At 36.3% G+C, this 22,151-nt stretch overlaps 3 protein-coding genes and 1 pseudogene across 3 annotated transcripts in view; 3 read left to right on the top strand and 1 right to left on the bottom strand.

Moving 5' to 3' along the window:
• The window catches only part of LOC148200807 (notchless protein homolog), a 33,873-nt gene extending 15,159 nt beyond the window's left edge, over window positions 1–18,714 (bottom strand). The window contains exons 1-4 of the mRNA XM_088113051.1: window positions 18,483–18,714; window positions 18,311–18,392; window positions 18,030–18,119; window positions 17,729–17,854 (exon numbers count right to left, since the gene is read on the bottom strand). Of these exons, the coding sequence (XP_087969177.1) occupies window positions 17,729–17,854; window positions 18,030–18,119; window positions 18,311–18,392; window positions 18,483–18,647 (463 nt within the window). The 5' untranslated portion in view covers window positions 18,648–18,714. The remainder of the gene's footprint in view (window positions 1–17,728; window positions 17,855–18,029; window positions 18,120–18,310; window positions 18,393–18,482) is intronic.
• LOC148200809 (notchless protein homolog) lies at window positions 1,143–3,501 on the top strand (annotated as a pseudogene).
• LOC148200808 (uncharacterized) lies at window positions 10,362–12,313 on the top strand. The gene is made up of 4 exons (XM_088111302.1): window positions 10,362–10,994; window positions 11,079–11,302; window positions 11,396–11,653; window positions 11,752–12,313. The coding sequence occupies exons 1-4, from the start codon at window positions 10,362–10,364 to the stop codon at window positions 12,263–12,265; spliced, it is 1,629 nt and encodes a 542-aa protein (XP_087967428.1). The 3' UTR covers window positions 12,266–12,313.
• A 1,935-nt stretch (window positions 18,715–20,649) lies between the features above and the next one.
• Window positions 20,650–21,878, top strand: LOC148200806 (ribosome biogenesis protein BRX1 homolog 1-like). The gene is made up of 4 exons (XM_088113050.1): window positions 20,650–20,813; window positions 21,000–21,141; window positions 21,409–21,487; window positions 21,688–21,878. Exons 1-4 carry the CDS (start codon window positions 20,650–20,652, stop codon window positions 21,861–21,863), a joined length of 561 nt encoding a protein of 186 aa, XP_087969176.1. The 3' UTR covers window positions 21,864–21,878.
• Window positions 21,879–22,151: the final 273 nt, after the last annotated feature.

Below are 22,151 nucleotides of genomic sequence, written 5' to 3'. Positions count from 1 at the left end.
AGAGAGAGGACATTAGAAAAGACAAGAAAGAGTGCAAAAAGGAGAAGTCGAAGGCACCGCTCAGCGGCAAACTACCGCTGAGCGGCACTCAAGAGGTGACGTTGGAACCGCTGAGGGGCAAAATGGCCGCTGAGGGGAAGAAAGAAGACGCGTAACCACCGCTGAGCGGCACTTTTTGGGCTTGGACTTTTATAATCTTTTGTAACTCTAGATTAGTATTTAAGGGCTTGCACGTCCTTTAGTTAGGTATCTTTGGCAGAAACGAGGAAAACACTCTCTCTTTCACCCCTTTGAAGGAAGATCTTGGATGCTCAGGCTACCTCTTCACCTTTATTGGGTTTATTCTTTCATACTTTCATTGTTATTCATCTAGGTTCACCATGAATATGGTGAACTAAACCTTGTATGTTTGTTGGGGAATCAATGTAATCTCTTGAAGCTCTCATATATGGATTTGTTGAATACATCTTTGAATTAAGACATATGCTTTCTTTTCATCATTAGTTAGGGTTTTTCCTCTTTGCTCAATGCTTGCATTGTTTAACTCATTCTAATGCATGATTATTGGTTTTGTTGATACGGACACGTACGGGGAAATCTAGATCCGGGGAATTTCTCCCAATATTTTACTGACAACATTATATTGGTTGCCTTAAGCTCCTGCACTCATGAACTAATCATTAGGAATGCTAGGAATTGTATGAACTATTTGATTAGGGAGAAGCCATCTAGAATGGTACATTAGAGAGTGGCATTAACAATGATGATTTGAAAGAGGAATTCCTAAAATATATGAGAGTGGATGAGATGAAATTGACCCCCAACAACATATTCATTCATTTAATCCATTGAAAGTGTTTATCTTATGTCTTTGCCATTGATCAATTCATGCATACATGTTTATTTTCGTTTTGCATATTAAAATTTCAATTATTGTTTTCTTAAGTCTTAGCTAATCAAGAAATCATATAACTAAACTAGGCCGTGAGTCCTTTGGGAAGAACGATACTTGGTCTTACCAAGTTTTATTACTTGAACGATTCGGTCATACTTGCCGATTGTGAAACAAGTTTGTGACATCATATTTTGGTGCTTACAAATTTGTCCATCAGTAAGAAGCATCATCCATAAGAGAATCTCAGCATAAGAGAAGGAAAATCCCTGATTGAAAAATGGAGGTAGAGACAGAGACTATGGTGGAGAAGAGGGAGATAATCAACAACGTGATGTGTCTTTTGACAGACCCAGATGGAACTCCCTTGGGCTCTCCCATGTACCTACCTCAGATTGCTGGCCCTCAACACCTCAATTAGATTGTTAATGAGCTTCAAAACAATGTAAGCAAGTCCCTTTATTCTTCTCAAATTCTATTTTACATTTTGTTTATTATTTATAACATTGAGCGATTATCTATGCTTTCATTTTAGGAAGAGAAGTTGTCGTATGCTTTTTATATATCAGATGAGGAGCTCATTGTGCCACTTGAAACATACTTGCAGAAAAACAAAGGTTAGTCATGTTTGTTTACAATAAATTATTTCTTTTTCTTTCTTAATTCGTTGTAAATTCACTTATTTACTTGCTTTTAACACATTTTGAGAAAAAAAATCCTCATCTTTCTAAAGAATTGATACAAAGAATTACGCACTTGTAATGATGTTTTTCTTTTCCTTTGCAATGTTACTTTAACACTATTCCAGTCTCGGTGGAGAAGGCTTTGCCTATAGTTTGTCAACCTCAAGCCATTTTTCGGATTCGTCCTGTGAATCGCTGTTCTGCAACTATTTCTGGTATGTGAGACATATTGTGTATTTTCCCATTCGTAGTGGCACAATGTTGTATTGTGCTTGCTAAACTGTGAGAGACATCAGTGTGGTTTGGATGTTGATGATTGCAGCACAAGTTTGTGTTATTCTTTGAATGTTTTGGAATTCATATTTTTGCGGTTGTTTATATTTTTAGGTCATGTTGAAGCTGTACTTAGTGTTGCCTTCAGTCCCGATGGACGACAACTGGCAAGTGGTTCTGGTGATACCAGTGTTCGATTTTGGGACTTGACCACTCAGACACCATTGTACACTTGCAAAGGTTTGACATTTAAAAATGTTAAGTTGTTCTTGGTATTTGCTAATTAAGTACAAGAATATAAATGATCAATTTAACTAAATGGTAAAAGGAGTTAGAATTAGTTGAAGGTTCTCGATGAGAAGCAGTGTGTTACTGCTAAGAGGAATGTTCATGCTATTAAATCTGGATCATGATGGAATTCTAAGCTGGCAAAGAATAGTGGGAGGGTGGGGGTTATTGCAAAGGAATGAGAAAATAATAAGAGGGAAGGATAGGGACTGTGAAGGCTGAGAATTATAGTATTGAGAGAATTACAATGGTCTACTCTGCTGTAAACAGCTATTCTTTATCCTTCCTTATTAAATTAATATCAATTTCTATACTTTCATAATGCTTCGGCAATTTTAACGAGTCATATATAGCATTATAGCTGTTAACATTTAATGCAGGACACAAGAACTGGGTACTTTGTATTGCATGGTCACTGGATGGAAAGTATCTTGTAAGTGGGAGCAAGGCTGTTGAACTTATTTGTTGGGACCCTCAAACTGGAAAGTCATTAGGCAATCCACTAACTGTAAGATCTTTGATCACCAATACAAACATCGATTATAAAGTTTGTTTACTCTTTTCTTAATTTTTTTTCATTTAAGTTTATTGATAGCATTGCAAACTTCCACTATTTGAAGATTCAAACAGAGAAAACTTGATGCTTTGAACATTGAATAGTACATTGTCGTAGTGAAGTACATATTGAAAACAGTAGTGAGCAATGGAGCAATGGCTGCAGGGGCAGCATTGATTTAGCTATAAGAATTACACAACTCTAGTTACACAGCTTCCCCCTTCTTTCCTTACCCTAATTCCAAAAGTAAATAAAAGAACATCCTGCCTTATTCTGGAGATGTTTTATATGAATTGTCATTTATTTTTTATTAGTTACTGATAACACTCTAGATTTACATATTTTTCTCTATTAAAAATCATTTCTTAGATTTCTTTAGTTTTTAATTTCTTAGAATTAGATTAGTTTTATGTTTTTCTCTTAATTCTTTAGTTTTATAAAATTTTAGTTAAAAGAGGTTTTTAGGTGTAATTTTTAGCTTTTGTTAATAATTAGGAAATTAGTATTTTTCTGAAATTCTTTCAATAAAAATGTTTTGTTTTAATTGCATAATTTCTCTTTTTTTTATTAATTGTATGATTTTTTAGAGATTGGGATAACATTTGGGCCATAATAGAAGTTGATTGAGAGGTGTTGAATTGAAATGAGCTGCTGGATTAAATTTGGGCCGCTGTTTTGGGCCACTGTTTTAACATTAAGCTGCTGCAAGTAAAATTGAAGGCAGCGCTGGCCTGCTACAATGGTGCTGCAATTGGAAGACTGCTGCTGATTGGATAATTGGGCTGCCAATGCTGGTATGGGCTTAAGTGAAACGGTGAGTTTCAATGGAGGCAGCTTTTGGGGGTCATTGCAGAGCAGATCATTTGAGAAAATAACATTCTCTCAAGCACATTCATTTGGTGGAAGAGAGTAGAAACACTTAAGCTAGGGCTTGTGCGAGAGAAGGGAGAAGAAAAGCTCTCGCCACTTACCCAAAGAAGAACCTGACCGGTGAAGCTGAAGACGTGACCGGAGCGCGATCCTCGCCAGAGAAGAAGCTGACCGAAGCTTAAGTGGATCGGAGGGTTTGAAGAGCAAAGCTTTTGGAGACCGTTGGATCAAGGTGAAGCTCGAAGCGTCATAGCAAGGTTTTCCCTCTCCCATTTTTCTTTTCCCCCTTCCTTTTCTCTTTTCGTTTTTGATCCTATATAAAGGGCCTTCACCATGTAAATAGGGAGATATAGAGAACACTTCTTCATATACTTTTGAGATACATTTTCAGACGCTCTGTAGATTAGGGTTTTTACGCTTTTCTTAGAGTAGAGATATTGTTCTTGTTTCTGGATTTCGCTGAGACAATTGCGAGAGTGACAGTCGCGAGAATATTGGTGACTTCCGGTATAGTTGTAATCTTCTTTTCATATTAATAAAGTTCTATTTCGTATTCTCGTTTGTGTTGAGATTGTTCTATGTTCTTGATTTCTGCCATTGTTATGTTTTGAGAAAATGATTTGGATTCTGATTCTGTGCAATTTTATGATTTCTTTCGGAATTAAATGTCTCCATAGTGAGCATTTTTCATCGAGATGTCTTCTCGAGACAGAGAAAAGTCCAATGCATGAAAATTGATTCAAATTTGTGTTTCTTGAATTTGTTTGTGAATTTTAGATTGATGAATAGGCTAATGAACCTTGATTGGAAAAATGAGTGGAAAGAGTCAAATTAAAGTTCTGAAATATGAACTAGAATACCCTGGATTGGGATTCACATTATCATGATGTCTTCTTGAGAACTCTAAGCACTCTTTTATTCATATCAATGTACATTCACCTATGAAATCAATTCTGTCTTTGCTTTTGATAGTGATAGTTGAAGTTCAGTTTGAGTTTTGATGTTCCAGTTGTTTACTTTGAGTATTTTAGAATTTATGATCTGCTTTACTTCTGTTTCAGCCTTTACATTCTTGTTGATATGATGCTTTTCAATCTTGAGTTTTAAGTTCTTTTCAATTTGGTTTTATTTCTGATTTTGTTCCAGTTTTAGTATATAGGTTTTGTTTTGGATATAAATAGGTTTAATCTCTTCATCACTTTAGCTTAGGTTTTATTTCTTTATTTTCTGCCTTCTTTTATTTTAAAATAGATTATAGTTTCGCTTTTCTTAATTTTTTAATTTCTGTGTTTTCATTTTAAATGTCCCCACCTGTTTAGTAGTAGTTAGTAAGTAAATAATTAGTAAATAAATACAAGACTTAACTCTACATTTTAAAACTTAATTTTGTTGAGTCCTAGGATTGATATTCTGGTTGCCCTATGCTACATTAGTGGGGACCAGATTTTGTTCTGATTTTAGGCGACAAAAATCAGTTTAACAAATGGCGCCGTTGTCGGGGACTCGGCGAGTTAAGTCTTAGAGTGTTAGGTTAGTCTTGTTTAGGCTTGTTTTCTTGATTTTATTTCTGTTTTGTGTTCATATATGTTCCTTTTTAGTTTAGGATCTGTTCTGCAGAGTAGAAATTGTGAATATAGCTTGTATAGATTTTCTTTTCTTTCAATTCTTTTGTTGAATTCTGTGATAGAGGCTTTATTGGTCTGATTGGTTTTTATCTTGTGAGCAATTGTTAAGCATGGATCACTCCTCTGCATATGGTAATTTCTCATTTCCTTATAATGCTCAACCACCAAAATTTGACATGTTTTATGAGCCTATTCCTGAGGTTTTTATGCAGCCAGCCAATCAAGCTTTCCAGCAGCAACCACCACATTGTTTTCAACCATATCATGAGCAACCACCCTTGCAAGTGCAGCAGCAGCTGCCACACGTATACTGGGACCAATATGCTGAACCAAAGCAGGAGAATTTCCTGTCGGAACAGCCATGGCAGCCATCTTTTTTCCATTATGATGCACCAGAGCAAGAGGAAATTCATTCAGAACAGCCATGGCAGCCACAATTCTGTGATCAGTGGCAACAGGGGATTCCAGCGTATGAACTTCAAGGACTAACCAATCAAGTGGCTGAGTTAGTAGCTGTAGTCAACAAGTTGACTGGGAGAGTTGAAAAGGAGACAGAGGCAGCAACCAATGAAGCACCACTGATGGTGGCTGCTACCCCAGAGGTTCAAGTGATTAAGTGTCCAACCACCTCTGTAATTGTATACGCTAATCCTTCTTTCACTGATTCAGATTCTGTTTTAATTTCTGTTAATGATAGTTCCAATTCTCTGATGAGTGGTGATTGTATGAATGCATCTGTTGATTCTGAATCTGTATCTGAACTTTATGTTGGTGATGAGAGTACTGAACCTCATTCTGAAATTGATTGTATTGTTGATTTGAACTCTGATTTTAAAATTGAACCTGCTGAGCTTGAAGTACAAATTGATTTCAGAAAGTCCAAAGAGTATTTGAAAAAAATGAGGGAAGCTGCCGACCATGTTTTGGTGCTTCAGTACTATGAAATGGACTTTTATGCTGATGTATGTGATCCTAAAATTGATTTGACTACGTTTGATCAAATGCTTGATGTGCCTGTAGAGGTTGTTGATTTTAGTCCTTGCTTTGATCATTCTAATATCACAAATTCAGTATTTAACATTGATAGAGTTCATATACCTGCATCTTGTGTTTTTTATGATTGCACAGATTTAAATGCACTTCTTGATGATGAATCAGGTGCTCATGATGATAGATATGTAGTTTTTGATGATGTGAAAGTTGATATGACTGATTTTGAAAATGCCTGTACTGATTTAGGATTAGAACTTGAACTTGAGTTTGCTGGGTTCTTAAACTCTTTAGAACCGAGTAATGAAAAACTCACTGGTTGTACATGCCTTGGGGGTGGTTGTGAAGTTTGTGAAGAAATCAGTTCTGCCATATGTTCTGCTTCTAACTATTTTGCAGGCGCCAAGGAAGAGATCATTATGTTCAAGCTGGATGGAAATGACCTTGATGAGGTAGCTAGTGATCAGAGAACACAGGTTTATTCTGAACTTAGCATTCCCATAGAATTCTCTAAGGTTCAATATGAATTTAATGCTTTGGATCTGTTTAAAGTTGAACCCATAGAACCTGCTCCAGATTATGTTCCTGTTATGCCTGCACACAGTCATATTTTAGATTCAGCCTGTTCCATTGAAAATATTGACATGCCTTATGTTGTTTCAGAGTTATGCACTGGTTTTGACATTATTCCAGTTGATGATAGCTTCACAATAGGTGTTCATTTAGCTGCTGATTTGATAGATGCTAGTGAGGTCATTTTTGAGGAGCCAGTACAGGTTGATTTTAAATTTGAGCTTCCTGTCTGTTTAGGTGAGGTACAAACTAGCTTTGATAATCTTATGGATGAGAAAACCTTGCCAGATATTCTTGCTGTTATACCTGATTGTACTGAAAAGCTGGATGAAATTTGTGTTGTAGAACATATTGATATTTCTGATGATTTTTATGATGTGTGCATTGGTCTGGACAACAATTTTGAGGATAACTTTATGGACTGTGTTGAGTTCACTATGGATTTTGTTGTTATTACTAAGGAAGAGCCAACACAGGTGTTGTTTAACCTTGAAATTCTAGTTGTCTTATCTGAGTTTCCTTTGCAGTTTAGCTCATTTGATTGCCTATGCATAGATCCTTTAGAGCCTGTTGTTAACACTGCAGTAGTTATTGATTCTAAGGTTCTTAGAGCACCATTTGAGATTGAATGTATCCATACCCCTACTGTTTGCACTGATAATATTTTTCCCACCTTTGATGCATTGGTTCTTCATGAGAATGATCTTGATTTCAGTTTTAACAAAGCTGAAATGTTTGATGATTCACTGATGAACATTGACTTTGATTTTGCTGTTGCAGCTGACATTACTAATATTGCCACTCATCCAAAGGAAGCTGCAGACACAAAGGAAGTGGTCATGAATGCAAGAGAAGGTATAAATGATGCTCAAAGAGCCTGGAATTTGCAAAATCAACAGCAAAGGCATGAGGAGATCTGGTTGCTGCAGCTGAAAGCATTGAATGGAGAACTGATGATGCTAAAGCAGAGAGCTGGGAAGGAGCTAATGCACATCTTGGCTGACAATGGAGAAAATCCAATAAGCTCTTTCTTGTCCCTTCCTTTAAATAGTAGTTATAGGTCTTTTATATTTTTTCAGACAAAATCACAGTAATTATTATAATTTAGAGTTTGATTAAGAATTTATCATTACAATATAATTCATTAGATATAGAAATACATATATTTTGAAATTTAATCAAGAACTTAACCGATTAATTGGAAATCTTATTTAGAAGTTTATCAGATTTTGAAATATGGTTAAATTATATTGGATTTCAAACTTATGTTTAGGACACAGTTAAATTTCAAAATTCTATTAAGTATTTTTAAAAATTTGAAAATATGGTATTGTTTTTAGTTTTATTTTGTTTTATGAATTTGTTAATCTCAATTTTAGTTATGTTCAGTGAGATATTCTATCTCAATATTGTATTCTTGGTAGTTAGAGTCGTCATAACTAAGGTGAAATTTTTTTTAGTTTTATAAATTTTACCTTATGTTAGATTTATGTTCTTTTACAAATAAAATGTCTAAAAAGATTATATAAATAACTTGACAACCAATCATAATTTTTTTCATATGTGATGAATTAATTCGATAAGTTCCAAAAATTGCTTTTAAGTTTGATTTTAGGTTTAATGTCTCCGTAGGTCCCTATTTTGGTCATGAATTTCAAATAGGTCCTCGTCATTTTCGGCGTATCAATTGAGTCCTTGTTTTTGTAAAATTGAATCAATTACAGGCCTGCCGTTAATTTGGACAAACGGCCGTTACGGTATTGGTTAGGTGGCATGGTTGAGTGCAGACGTGGCATTTAAAACGGTTATTGTATAAAATAATTGGTATGCACGTGTGTTTATTCAGTTTTGGGTAAGGGTAAAGTAGGAAATTTGAAAAAATTAAAAGGGCAACTGAGATTGGGGAAAGAATTAAACCTTTTTATTATTAGGGTTCGCGTGAGAGGCCAAAAATCGCGATCGTAAGTTCGAGACTGAAGCGGCAGAGTGCATGCAGTGGGCGGTGTCTGTGGGTCCTTTTGTTGTTGGAAGCAAGAAGCTGAAGCACGTGGTCAGTGGAGGTAAGTGTTTCTGCTTTATTGTATTCGTTTTGATTCAATCGAAACTACAATCACTTGTGGTGGTCCCCCATTGCTGTATGGTTTGGTCTCTGGTTTTGATTGCATTTTGGTGGTCCCCCATGTATGTTTAAAGTTATTTGACTTTGTCTGAGTGCGTATGTTTAAAGTTATTTGATCTCTGTGCCTGTTTTAATATATATTTTTTTTTGTCGTGATATGTTTTCATAATAGGTCTGTAGATATATTTATTTTGTGTTGTGCGTAATGGAGGACGCTATTGTGTGTGTGTTCCACCATGGAGGAAAGTTCATTAATGATAGTACCCTAAAGTATGAAGGGGAAACAACAACTTTGTCCTTTGACCCTGACACGTGGAGTTTTTTTGTGATTGTCAGTGTAGTCAAAAGTTTAGGATATGAGAATTTTAAAGATTTATGGTACTGTTTAGGAGGGGGTTTAGTGTTGAAAAATAGGTTGGAACAATTGATTGATGACAGAGGTGCCATGCATATGGCTAACTTAGCTAGGCTTAATGGTGAAGTTCACTTATACGTTGTCCATGTAGTTTCTGATCCCGAAGTCATTCATATGCTTGAAGACATTACTAATGATGAAGGAGAAGTTGAAGGTAATGGTACAGTACAAAAAGAGGTTGAAGAAGATGGTGATTCTGTTAAAGTAAATGGTGAAGGTGATGGTGACTTACAAGAGGTCAATGTTTGTGAAGAAGATGGTGACGGTGTTGAAGTAAATGGTGTAGTTGATGGTGACTTACAAGAGGTCAATGTTTGTGTAGAAGATGGTGACGGTGTTGAAGTAAATGATGTAGTTGATGGTGAGTTACAAGAGGTGAACGAGGGTGAAGAAGATGGTGGTGCTGTTGAAGTAGATGGTGAGTTACAAGAGGTGAACGAGGGTGAAGAAGATGGTGGTGCTGTTGAAGTAGAGGTTGAAGGTCATGGTCACGTAGAAGAGTTGCATGAGGTTGAAGAAGAGCAAGAGTTGAATGTGTGTGAAGGAGTCGTGGAGGATGAAGTTTATGTTTGTAGTTGGAGTACATCTACTGAAGAAGGTGATGTACATGGAATTAATGAGTGCTTAGAGGGCCTAGTAGATGTGAGTGTTGAATGTGATATAGATGGTGATGTAGATTGTAATGTCGAAGCAGAAGTAGAAGTAGAAAGTCTTTATGATAGTGATGATGACCGTGATAATGTCAGTGTTGAATGTGATGATCATGACGATAGAGGATTGTCAGATTTTGAGTGGAAATCTGAGGAATTTCTTAGTGCAACAGATAGTGATGAAGAGGTTAATGACAGTGAAGGTTATGGGAGGTTTGGTATTTTTTGTATGCCAAAAAGTATGGTAGACTTTACATGGGAAGTTGGGACTTTTTTTGCAGAAAAGCAAGATATTTTAGATGCTGTAAAAGGGTATGCCTTGGAAAATGGGAGGAATATAAAGTTTGTAAAAAATGACAAGAGAAGATTGAGGATGAAATGCTTTGGTGCAAAAGGAGAATGCCCATGGACCATATACTTTGGTTATATGGAGGCTGTAAAATCATGGCAGCTGAGAACTAAAAAAGACATTCATACATGCAGCAGGGAGTTCAACCTGAAGTTAGTTGACGCCAAGTGGTTGAGCAAAAAGTTGGTGAAAACAGTTCAGGAAAATCCTAAGATGAAGGGTGTTGATATTCGTGAAAAAGTTCAAAGGAAGTGGAACATAGGTATATCAAGGTCTATGGCTTATAGAGCCAAAGCTATTGCTTCTAATGAAATTGATGGGTCCTTTAATGAGCAATATAAGAGGATATATGATTATGCGCATGAGTTGTTGGAAAGAAATCCAGGATCTACAGTTAAGGTCCATGTTGAGAATAATGAGGGTGAGTTAATTTTCAAGAGATTTTACTGTTGTCTGAAGGCATGCAAAGACAGTTTTGTCTGCTGTAGGCCAATAATTGGATTAGATGGAGCCTTTTTGAAAGGGAAGTATGGTGGTGAGCTATTGACGGCTGTTGGGAGGGATGGAAATGATCAAATGTTGCCCATTGCATATGCGGTGGTAGAAGTCGAAAACAAAGATTCATGGATGTGGTTTTTGGAACTTTTGATTGATGATCTTGGTGGTGGAGAAGTGTGTTCTTCAATTACTTTTGTCTCCGACCAACAAAAGGTAATAATCATATTTAAATTGCTTCTTTCGTATATTGGTTCATTAATTTGATATGGTGATAAATCATTTACGTTAACACCACAGGGTCTACTACCAGCCATTCAACAGTTACTCCCAGGTGTTGACCAGAGATTTTGTGTCAGACACTTATATTCAAACTTTAGGAAAAAGTTTCCTGGTAAAAATCTGAAACAGCTGATGTGGAGGGCAGCTACTGCCACTCATCCACAAAACTGGGAAAGGGAGATGAGAAACATTAAAGATATAAATGAAGACGCATTCAAGCATTTGATTGCCATCCCTCCAAGGTTGACAATTTGTATTAATTATTTTTGCCCTTTGTATATTATTTTATGTTTGTCCATATTAGTTGCAGTTTTAACATATATCATCTGTTGTAGATATTGGTCAAGGTCCAGATTCAGTCCAACACCAAAATGTGACACATTGGTCAACAATATCAGTGAGGCTTTCAACAGTGTCTTGGTTCACACCAGGACTAAACCAATCATAACAATGCTGGAAGAAATTAGGGTATACATAATGCAAAGATGGGCAAAAAACAGGGCTAAGATACAATCATTTTCAGGACCAATTTGTCCAAAGATCCAGACCAGATTTACAAAGGAATCCCAAGCAACCAAGAATTGGATACCTAGGTAACTTTCTTCATAACTTCATAAATGTTTATTCATTCCTTGGTAAACTTTATGTCAGACACTTAAATGTGTTGTTTAAATTTTTTATTTCTTTATAGCTGGTCAGCACACAAACTGTTTGAAGTAAGACATGTCTCCCAAAGTGGAGAAAAATTTGTTGTAAACATAGACGAGTTCTCATGCTCGTGCAGGAGATGGAGCATCACAGGAATTCCATGTTGTCACTCCCTTGCCGCAATGAAGTTTCTTAATATTGATGGCCAGCAGTTCATTCCGGCTTGCTTTCTAAAGTCCACCTATGAAGAAACCTATGCATCAATCGTATATCCCATCAACGGCAACAACATGTGGGACCTAACACCATATCCGGATGTCATGCCTCCTAGGAAAAAGGTTATGCCTGGAAGACCTAAAAGGAAAAGAAGACTGGAGCAGTGGGAGATCAGAAAGGATGATTCACGAGTGAGCAAGGGTGGTTTGCGAAAGAGATGCGGGATATGTAGGGAGGTTGGGCACAACAGGAGTCGTTGCCCGAAAGCAACCCAAGAACCAATCATGCCATCATCGCAATTATCTGAAGTGTGTATGAATGATGAGGAAGCTGAACTATAAATGTCTGTATAAATGACAATGATGCCAAGTTTAAGGAACTTTGGTTATGTAATAGTCTAAGGAACAAGGTTGATTGTTTTACTGCTTTGTAATTTTGCTGAACTATAGATGTGTGTATGGTTTTGGATGTATTACAATGATGCCAACTATGTATGGTTTTGGATGTATTACACTGTTTTGGATGTATTACAATGAGCAGGAACTACTTTGGATATGACCAGGAACTGTTTTGGATGTATTACAATGAGCAGGAACTATTTTGTCAATGACCAGGAACTGTTTTGGATGTATTAAAATGTTTTGGTTATATTACAATTTCCTTCTTGGACGGACGTCTTATATACAACGATACAGGACGACCAGACCGAACGCTCTGCAGCACGGAGGTTGTTCCAAGAGCGATGGACGAGGGTGGACGACCAGACCGAACGGTCTTGAACACGGACGTAGTTGGACGAGCGCTACACACGGGAGGACGACCACACCGAACGCTCTTCAGCACGGACGTAGTTGGACGAGCGCTAGACAAGGGAGGACGACCACACCGAACGGTCTTCAGCACGCACGTAGTTGGACGAGCGCTAGACAAGGGAGGACGACCACACCGAAAGGTCTTGAGCACGGACGTAGGTGGACGAGCGGTACACGAGGGAGGACGACTACACCGAACGCTAGGGAACAGGGACCTAGTTTGACGAGCGATACACATGGTAGAAAAAACGCTCAGTGGACGCGCGTCCAGCGAAGACGCGCAGTGGACGCTCGTCCAGCGAGGACCCGCAGTCGACGCTCGTCCAGCGAGCTAAGAGGGCGCTCGTAATTTAGCTATCAAATGAAACTGCTTATTCAATAGTATCTCAGCAATGTAACAATCAAATTGTGATCTGATCAGGATAACAATGCTGTAATTTAGCATTTCAACAATGAAACTGCTTATTCTATAAATATGATTTACCATTATAACAATTGTGTAATTTAGCAGTAATTTTGTACACAGTATATGGACTGAATTTATAACAACTCTTCCATTTCATTCATTTCATTAATTTCATTACAACAGACCAAACCTACAACAAAGTTACAAGGAATCATCCTTTCGTCATCAACATTGAAACTAAAACTATCTGTATTACACATAAAACAGACACCAACAACATCACCACCTTCATCAACTTTTCAACAATGAAAACTGATTTTTGTAAATTCAGTATCATTTTCCTAGTACTATCCATGTCTTCACTCTTCACTACTGTTTCTTTCTTTCCTTCACTGTTGAACAAACTTCCCCTTTCGTCACCACCAATATCATTGCACCATTCGAAGAAGTTGCAACCACTTTCTTCACCACCATTCTGTAAAGACAGCATTCAACTTCATTAGGGAGTACCACCTTCTTCTCACAAACAGTACCAGAACTTGATTAGGTTGAGTTGAATCTAACATACCTTATACTTGGAGCATCCCCAAAATTGCTTGCCCCGATTCTTCGTAGTTTTGGCAGTTCTCACCACACAACTTTGACCACAGTAGCAGATCGGTGAAGGCGTACCATTTTCCTTCCGCCTGGCACTGCAACTCGATGAATACCAAGAGTGCTCCTTCGACATTCTCTTCGAACAACTAGTACTACACCCAGCTGCGTCGCAAAACTACAACTTTGACCTCGTACTTCGAATCGAACAAAGAACGCGCACCCTCCCACTTCGAATCGAACAAAGAACGCGCACCCTCCAACTTCGAATCGAACAAAGAACGCGCACCCTCCAACTTCGAATCGAACAAAGAACGCGCACCCTCCCACTTCGAATCCAACAAAGAACGCGCACCCTCCCACTTCCAATCGAACAAAGATACACCTGATTTTTGGATCCAACTTAGGATCCCATTTTTGGCCTCTCACGCGAACCCTAATATTAAAAACCCTCAATTTCTTCCCCCAATCTCATGTGCATTCGTCAATTAAAACCTGTTGGCCTTGAATTTTTTCAAATTTCCTAGTATGCCCTTACCCAAAACTGAATAATCAGACGTGCATACCAATTATTTAATACAAAAACCGTTTTAAATGCCACGTCTGATTAGTTACTGCACTCAACCATGCCACCTAACCAATACCGTAACGGCCGTTTGTCCAAATTAACGGCAGGCCTGTAATTGATTCAATTTTACAAAAACAAGGACTCAATTGATACGCCGAAAATGACGAGGACCTATTTGAAATTCATGACCAAAATAGGGACCTACGGAGACATTAAACCTTGATTTTATTGTTGTCACTTACGGTAAATTACTTAATCAAATTTCAAAATCTAATATTTTTTTAATAGAATTTGGAAATTCATTACCTTAATTAGAGATTTCAAAATTTGGTACCTTACATACACCAAATTTTAAAAACTGGAATTTTACTTATAACGAGATTTAGAAGTGTAGTTATTTGTCTAACACGATTTCAAAATCTGCTACCTATAGTCCAAACGTAATTTTCATTCTCAAATCAGCTACGGTTTTCGACATTTAATTTAAATATAGCATAAATTTCTCACGAGAATATTATCCTCATATAAATAATAGAAAAAAAGTAAATAAAAATGGAAGTACTAAATTGTATGGAGAGAGTGAAAAAAAGTTAGGGTTGTATTAAAAATAAAAGGAAGAAATTAGACTTTACATTTTTTACCCTAGTGAAAGGTCAAAGGATATTTTGGAGTTTTAGATAAATTTGGAGGTTTAGGAAGAAATTTGGAAGTACAAAAAGAAAGCCTCGATATTTACTAAAACTGGGCCGTTCCGTTTCTTTTTCTTGGGCTTCATCAGGAATGCTGATTCATTTTAGATCCTACTCTTTACACTCCTCGTTTTGTTACATTTTTTTAAAATTACATATTTACCTTCTTTGTCCATTTAAAAACATTATTATCTGCTTTGCACTCTTTTACATACTTGAACTTACATGATTTCATTTCCAACCTCGAAACAATGTTCTTTCTCGATAATATAAATTGAGATTAAGTTTTTTTTTTCTTCCGATTAAATTAAGATATTTTCCACTCTTTCTATGTTATTTTTTTCTTCTTCAAAACTTTGGTTGAAAATGTCATCTTAAAAAATACTTTTATAAACATTTTTCTTTATTTATTACATTCTACAAAGTATTTTACAACACACACGTAGATTTCGAAAACTTATTTTAAGAAATACATTTCGAAATCTACACAGTAGAAGAGCATTTTTGAATAATCTTCGCTTTAAAATTCGAAATACACTTTTTGGTACATTCCGTAAAATACATTTTTAAAACATAAAGAAAATTCGAATATAAAGAGAGTAATTTAAAAAAGTATTTTTAAAATATTTTTATCCATTTGTTATTTCAAGATGTACTTTATAAAAAGACATTTTTAAAAAAAAATAATTTTGATAATTGGAATTAAAAAATTGAAAATAAGGTTCAGTACATAATTTTAAATAACATAATTAAAAAATGTAGATTATTGAAGCCTTTAAGTTTTATAATTTGCATTAATTTATGAGAACAATTAAGATGAAAGTACAAAACAAGGGTGCATTGGATTATAGGAATTGAACACATTTAATTACACTAACTCATGCATCTTACTGAATTAACCAAGCCAAACAATATACTTGATTATAATTATTACTAGATACCGCATATCACTTAAATATAAGGAAAAATGATAAAATGCTAATACCTGAAAGGATAATATAAGGGGAAATAATTGATTAAGTTCTACTAACCCGTTTTTTTTAAATTAAAATATAAAATAAATTAAAAGTTAATATTTTTATGTTATATTATTTTAAGAATATAAATATATATTAGTGTTGTAGTTTAAACCATTATCATTATAAATTAAATTTTATTTTTTATTTATAATAGAATAATATGATATGTAAATATAATTCTGGGATGGGTGACCTTGTGCGAGTGAGGACAAAGCACATTAGAAAGCCTGGTGGTGATGTGTGGGGGCAGTCGATGTTCCCTGTAAGTTGCCGAGACGTTACAAATGGTATCAGAGCCTAGCCTCTCCCAGTACGGTGTGGTTCGAGGACGAACCAGACGGAAGCTGGTGGGCATGTGACACTCGGGCACTGAGACGAGGGCGGGGAGTGACGCTGGTGCAAGAGGCATGGTGCAAGGGGCACAAGACAAGGAGCGGCTCCTGGCAGCTTCGAGTGGAAGGGTGACATGGATGAATCGAACATACATCGAAATGAGAGGGATCTGGAGACTGTATAGGTACGGGACTATACAGTTGAAGGATATCTTAAATGGATTGATTTGACTACTCATATCACCAAAATGCATTTGCTTTTCGGTAGCCTGACCCATAAGAACTCCTGGAGAAATTCTGGGATGGGTGTGGGGGCAGTCGACGTTCCCTGGCACCAAAGTACATAATTATGCAACCTACACCAAATTTACCAAATGTAAATATTTTCCCCAACTTCTAATCCTCCTAGAGTGTGTTATATACTTAATTATACTAAACCAAGTGTGTCTAAACTCATTCTAAACAAGTGACTACAGGATATCAACCCAAAAACCTTCAAAACATCAACTTAGAGACTCAAATTGAATTCTACCATTTGTGGCACAATTTCAAGCAACTTAGGGACTAACAGGTCCCAAATAACTTACCAAGACTCTTCAAACTGACATTTTGAGCACAAAACTCTCAATTCAAATTTTCACTAGTTCACTTCCTCAAAATTGAGTTCAAAACCAAGTTGAACTCTGCCTCATCACCACAACACACTCATAACTCATATTTCTTCCAGTCTAGATGCTTGAACATGACATTAAACAGCTCACAAACAAAAAATGACAGACCCATTATCAGAGATGATTTAAAAAAAAATTAAAACCCAAGGTCACAAACACAGAGAAGAGATATGGCTTTTGATTTCAAAATGTTGGATGGTGAGATAATGAAAACCACGTCGCGCCAGAGAACATAATGCGGCAACGACGATGACCATGCAATACAAAGTACCTAGTTCTTATGTCCTGCATAAAATGTAAACAGCTATAATGCTATATATGACTCGTTAAAATTGCCGAAGCATTATGAAACTATAGAAATTGATATTAATTTAATAAGGAAGGATAAAGAATAGCTCTTTACAGCAGAGTAGACCATTGTAATTCTCCCAATACTATAATTCCCAACCTTCACAGTCCCTATCCTTCCCTCTTATTATTTTCTCATTCCTTTGCAATAACCCCTACCCTCCCACTATTCTTTGCCAGCTTAGAATTCCATCATGATCCAGATTTAATAGCATGAACATTCCCCTTAGCAGTAACACACTGCTTCTCATCGAGAACCTTCAACTAATTCTAACTCCTTTTACCATTTAGTTAAATTGATCATTTATATTCTTGTACTTAATTAGCAGATACCAAGAACAACTTAACGTTTTTAAATGTCAAACCTTTGCAAGTGTACAATGGTGTCTGAGTGGTCAAGTCCCAAAATCGAACACTGGTATCACCAGAACCACTTGCCAGTTGTCGTCCATCGGGACTGAAGGCAACACTAAGTACAACTTCGGCATGACCTAAAAATATAAACAACCGCAAAAATATGAATTCCAAAAAATTCAAAGAATAACATAAACTTGTGCTACAATAATCATCAACATCCAAACCACGCTGTTGTCTCTCACAGTTTAGCAAGCACAATACAACATTGTGCCACTACGAATGGGAAAATACACAATATGTCTCACATACCAGAAATAGTTGCAGAACAACGATTCACAGGACGAATCCGGAAAATAGCTTGAGGTTGATAAACTATAGGCAAAGCCTTGTCCATCGAGACTGGAATAGTGTTAAAGTAACATTGCAAAGGAAAAGAAAAACATCATTACAAGTGCGTAATTCTTTGTATCAATTCTTTAGAAAGATGAGGATTTTTTTTCTCAAAATGTGTTAAAAGCAAGTAAATAAGTGAATTTACAACGAATTAAGAAGGAAAAAGAAATAATTTATTGTAAACAAACATGACTAACCTTTGTTTTTCTGCAAGTATGTTTCAAGTGGTTCAATGAGCTCCTCATCTGATATATAGAAAGCATACGACAACTTCTCTTCCTAAAATGAAAGCATAGATAATCGCTCAATGTTATAAATAATAAACAAAATGTAAAATAGAATTTGAGAAGAATAAAGGGACTTGCTTACATTGTTTTGAAGCTTATTAACAATCTGATTGAGGTGTTGAGGGCCAGCATTCTGAGGTAGGTACATGGGAGAGCCCAAGGGAGTTCCATTTGGGTCGGTCAAAAGACACATCACGTTGTTGATTATCTCCCTCTTCTCCACCATAGTCTCTGTCTCTACCTCCATTTTTCAATCAGGGATTTTCCTTCTCTTATGCTGAGATTCTCTTATGGATGATGCTTCTTACTCTTCCACTTGGGTGTCGCTTCTATAGTGAACACAAATTAGACTCTCCATATTAGAATTTAAACTCGAATTGAGAGCCTCGTGAACGCATTAACCAACACCTTTTGGGCTTTTCTTCATGCACAAAAAAAAATTCTTACCCAGCCGCCATGAACGATGCTCTGCCACAAATCCTTCTCTCCGGTGCTACAGATGCGTCGGAACGTTCTCAAACAAGACACGCACACGAATGGGGATAAAAATGCATGGTGATGAGTGTTTCTCCGTGCATCCCATCGAATTTCTACCTGCACCTCATCACAGGCTTCCGAAAATTTTGATCTGGAACAGGGGTGTGCTAACTGTCTTTTGAAAAAGAAATTTCAGAATTGATCTACCGTTTTGGCTTTATTCAAGCGACCAACAATACAATCAGCAGAAAGACAGCGGACAAGAACGACAAAATAGCACACATCCAAAGCCAAAAAGTAATAATACACCATAAATTAAACTACCAAACAAGGCTACAAAAGAATGCTGAAGAAAACCAGTGAAGAAAACCAACCTGGATGAAGAAAAAAACAAACCAAACAAAATCTGGATCCACGCTCCTTGACGCCCCAGAGATCAACAACAATGGAAGCAATGAAACCCTAAAGGAAAATGAGTAAGAGACAACAGAAGGAAAAAGAAAGGAAAGGACGAAGAAATGAGATGAAGTGAAACGAAAAGGGAGAACAGAGCAATCCGTGTGAGAGATGGGTGGGGCGCGTGGAGCAAGAAATGAGGAGAAATAGGATTTTCAAATTAATTAAAAAAATCCTAAATGATAAAAGTAAAAAAAGTTGTAAGGTAAGGGCTGAATTGAAATTAAAAGAATTTGGAAAGATGGAAGAAGGATGATGTAGTGGTGGAGGGAGCAACATCCTTTTTCTTCTTGTATACCCAAATTTTACGGTGATGCCAAATACGTCCCTTATGAATATATAAAATATTAAATTAATTGGGTCAAGTCCAGCCACATCCAATTTCTAATTATTATTTTAACTTTTTTATTTTATATGTTTTTAAACATTTTAAAAAACCATTAACTTGTGCTGCGCCGCCTAACCCCGAGATCGCTGGCCGCGCCGTTGCCGCTGACTGTTTCCTGCGTTGCGTTATTCAATCATCGCCACCGTCATTGGTGTTGACGAAACCACTTGCCGGAAGCATCGCTCAACCACCGCATTATGTTCTCTGGCGCGACGTGGTTTTCATTATCTCACCATCCAAAATTTTGAAATCAAAAGCCATATCTCTTCTCTGTGTTTGTGACCTTGGGTTTTAATTTTTTTTTTAAATTATCTCTGATTATCTCTGATAATGGGTCTGTCATTTTTTGTTTATTGTTTTTTGTTTATTCCGTATCCATGAATCAACAGAGACACAAAAAATTATGACACACAAATTTATCACAATAATGCTAAGAAATCATGCATCAGATTTGCAGAACAGAGGAAATACAACTAACAAAGATTAAGAAAACGCGCATGAACAAATCCAAAAGATAAGAAAATTTGACCAGTGATTTAAACAGTTCAAGCAAAGAGATAAGATTTGGGTAAATAACCTTCGTTGTGTGAAACCAATACAATCCTAATTTTCTTCTTTCTTCAATCCAGTATTCTTCTTCCCTCTAATTCTTTCCAGCTTTCCGAATTCCAGAAACCAATTAGCTCCCTTCCCCGTTTTTCAATTCTAGTCCCCCTCTCCCTTTTTCAAATACCACGCAAGCAGAAAACCCTATTAGGTATACTAAAATAATGAGATTGAGTATTCTATTATAAAATAATTTTATGATATAAATAGAATTTTTTAAACTTGTTTTATTATTTTAAGAACACTTCATCTTTTTAAAAGTCTTTATCTTTGTTCTCTCTCACTTCTTTTTAAAATTTCTTACTCCTAAGTTATCTATTCGATGATTAGGAGGTGTCTAGGCGATTCTGGAGTCAAGGGTTACCTTTTGGGTTGGAAGGATAAGAGTCAAGTCACTGATGAAGTAGAAGACAATAACGTTGCTTCACCAATATTTAGGAACAAAGAGAAGGTTTTGGTCACTTGCTCTAGGCGTATCAGTTACAGGTACAACCTAATACACACCCCATAACTTTTAGTTACAGTTTTTGTTGCTTTTTCGAGTTTGGATTACTCTAATTTTGTGTCTTGATTTGCAAAGTTTAAGGACAGAGAAACCTTGGATAGTGAGTTAGGTTTTGTATATTGTTATGGTATTCATGGGTGGAGTGATTGTTTTCCATTAATTTGTAGGTACCGACATTTGATGTTGAACTTGGTGTCACTTTTGCCGCATTGCAAGAAGGATAACAAGGTTGAATCAAAAGAAACTAAAGGCGCCACCCTTAATGAGCTTGTTGAGCTCAAAAGTTGTTCTTCGTGTTTATTTTTTGAGGTATTTTATTTATATGCCACAAGGTTTTTTCAGTGTCGTGTTACTTCAATTTAGGATTGATATGTTGTGCTGTTCTCTAGACTAGTATTTGCAATTTTTTTTTTGCGCTATTTGGAAAACCTGAAGCATGCTAATGGGTAGGGGAATTCTTTGTTGGTCACAACTGTTGATGCTATTTCAATGAGATGCTGTAGTCGTGAGTTTGAGTCTGGTCAACTTGTTATATTCTATTAGTGTCTTCTCTCATTTTTTATGTATCAATTTCAGTGCAGGAAAGCAAAAGATCTTTATCTCTGGATGGCCAAATGCCCTAGTGGCCCATCTGTAAAATTTTTAGTCAGTGCAAGTATATTCCGATTCAATCATTGTAATGTTAATATAACACTAGTTTGCTTGCTCTGATTATTTAGAGTTCTGATGTCTGTATACTCTAGGCATCACTGGTCATTCTTCCCAGTGAACTATGTCTTTTGTGTTTCTCTCTCTATCTCGACCATTTTTTATATACACTTTTAGTGATTTTCCTTTTTCCTCCTGTTTTTTCAGTTCATACAATGGAGGAGTTGAAGCTAACGGGAAATCACCTAAAAGGTTCTCGTCCACTTTTGACGTTTTCTGCAAATTTTGAAAAAGATGCACATTGGAAATTGTTAAAGGAGATGTTGTTACAGGTGTGTTGTTGGTTTCTTTCGTTGCAAGTTTTTTCGTTTTTGTCCATCTAGTTCCATCCGAGGAAAGATGGATTTCTGTAAACTTATGTTGATAACTCTCATATGTGCACTTTCATATATAAGGTAAAGGTTAGCTTGATGATTTCATCTTATTTTTATGATTCGTGATGTTGTACACCATGAATTTCCGGCCAAATTAAGAACTGCTTCATGTGCTTTCTACCAATTTAATTGGAATCTTACATTTTTGTCGTCATATATCTTCCTACGATTTTTTTCTCAATTTATTATGTCTGATCAATGAAAATTCAATTGATGTTATTGTTATGCCCATCTATT

This window comes from Vigna umbellata, chromosome 4 (genome assembly GCF_029865625.1).
Source record: "Vigna umbellata cultivar VRB3 chromosome 4, Vumbellata_1.0, whole genome shotgun sequence".
In the NCBI taxonomy this organism is placed as follows: Eukaryota; Viridiplantae; Streptophyta; class Magnoliopsida; order Fabales; family Fabaceae; genus Vigna; species Vigna umbellata.
The sequence above is the reverse complement of the archived record's forward strand: the minus strand, read 5'-3'. Positions and strand labels throughout refer to the sequence as shown.

Excerpts from the sequence above, each read along its gene's own strand:
- LOC148200806 (XM_088113050.1), top strand. The coding sequence starts at position 20,650 with ATGATTAGGAGGTGTCTAGGCGATTCTGGAGTCAAGGGTTACCTTTTG. Across the intron at positions 20,814-20,999 it reads TCTAGGCGTATCAGTTACAG|GTACCGACATTTGATGTTGA; the intron begins GTACAACCTAAT and ends ATTAATTTGTAG. Across the intron at positions 21,142-21,408 it reads CTTCGTGTTTATTTTTTGAG|TGCAGGAAAGCAAAAGATCT; the intron begins GTATTTTATTTA and ends TATCAATTTCAG.
- LOC148200808 (XM_088111302.1), top strand. The coding sequence starts at position 10,362 with ATGGAGGCTGTAAAATCATGGCAGCTGAGAACTAAAAAAGACATTCAT. Across the intron at positions 10,995-11,078 it reads TTGTCTCCGACCAACAAAAG|GGTCTACTACCAGCCATTCA; the intron begins GTAATAATCATA and ends TTAACACCACAG. Across the intron at positions 11,654-11,751 it reads ACCAAGAATTGGATACCTAG|CTGGTCAGCACACAAACTGT; the intron begins GTAACTTTCTTC and ends ATTTCTTTATAG.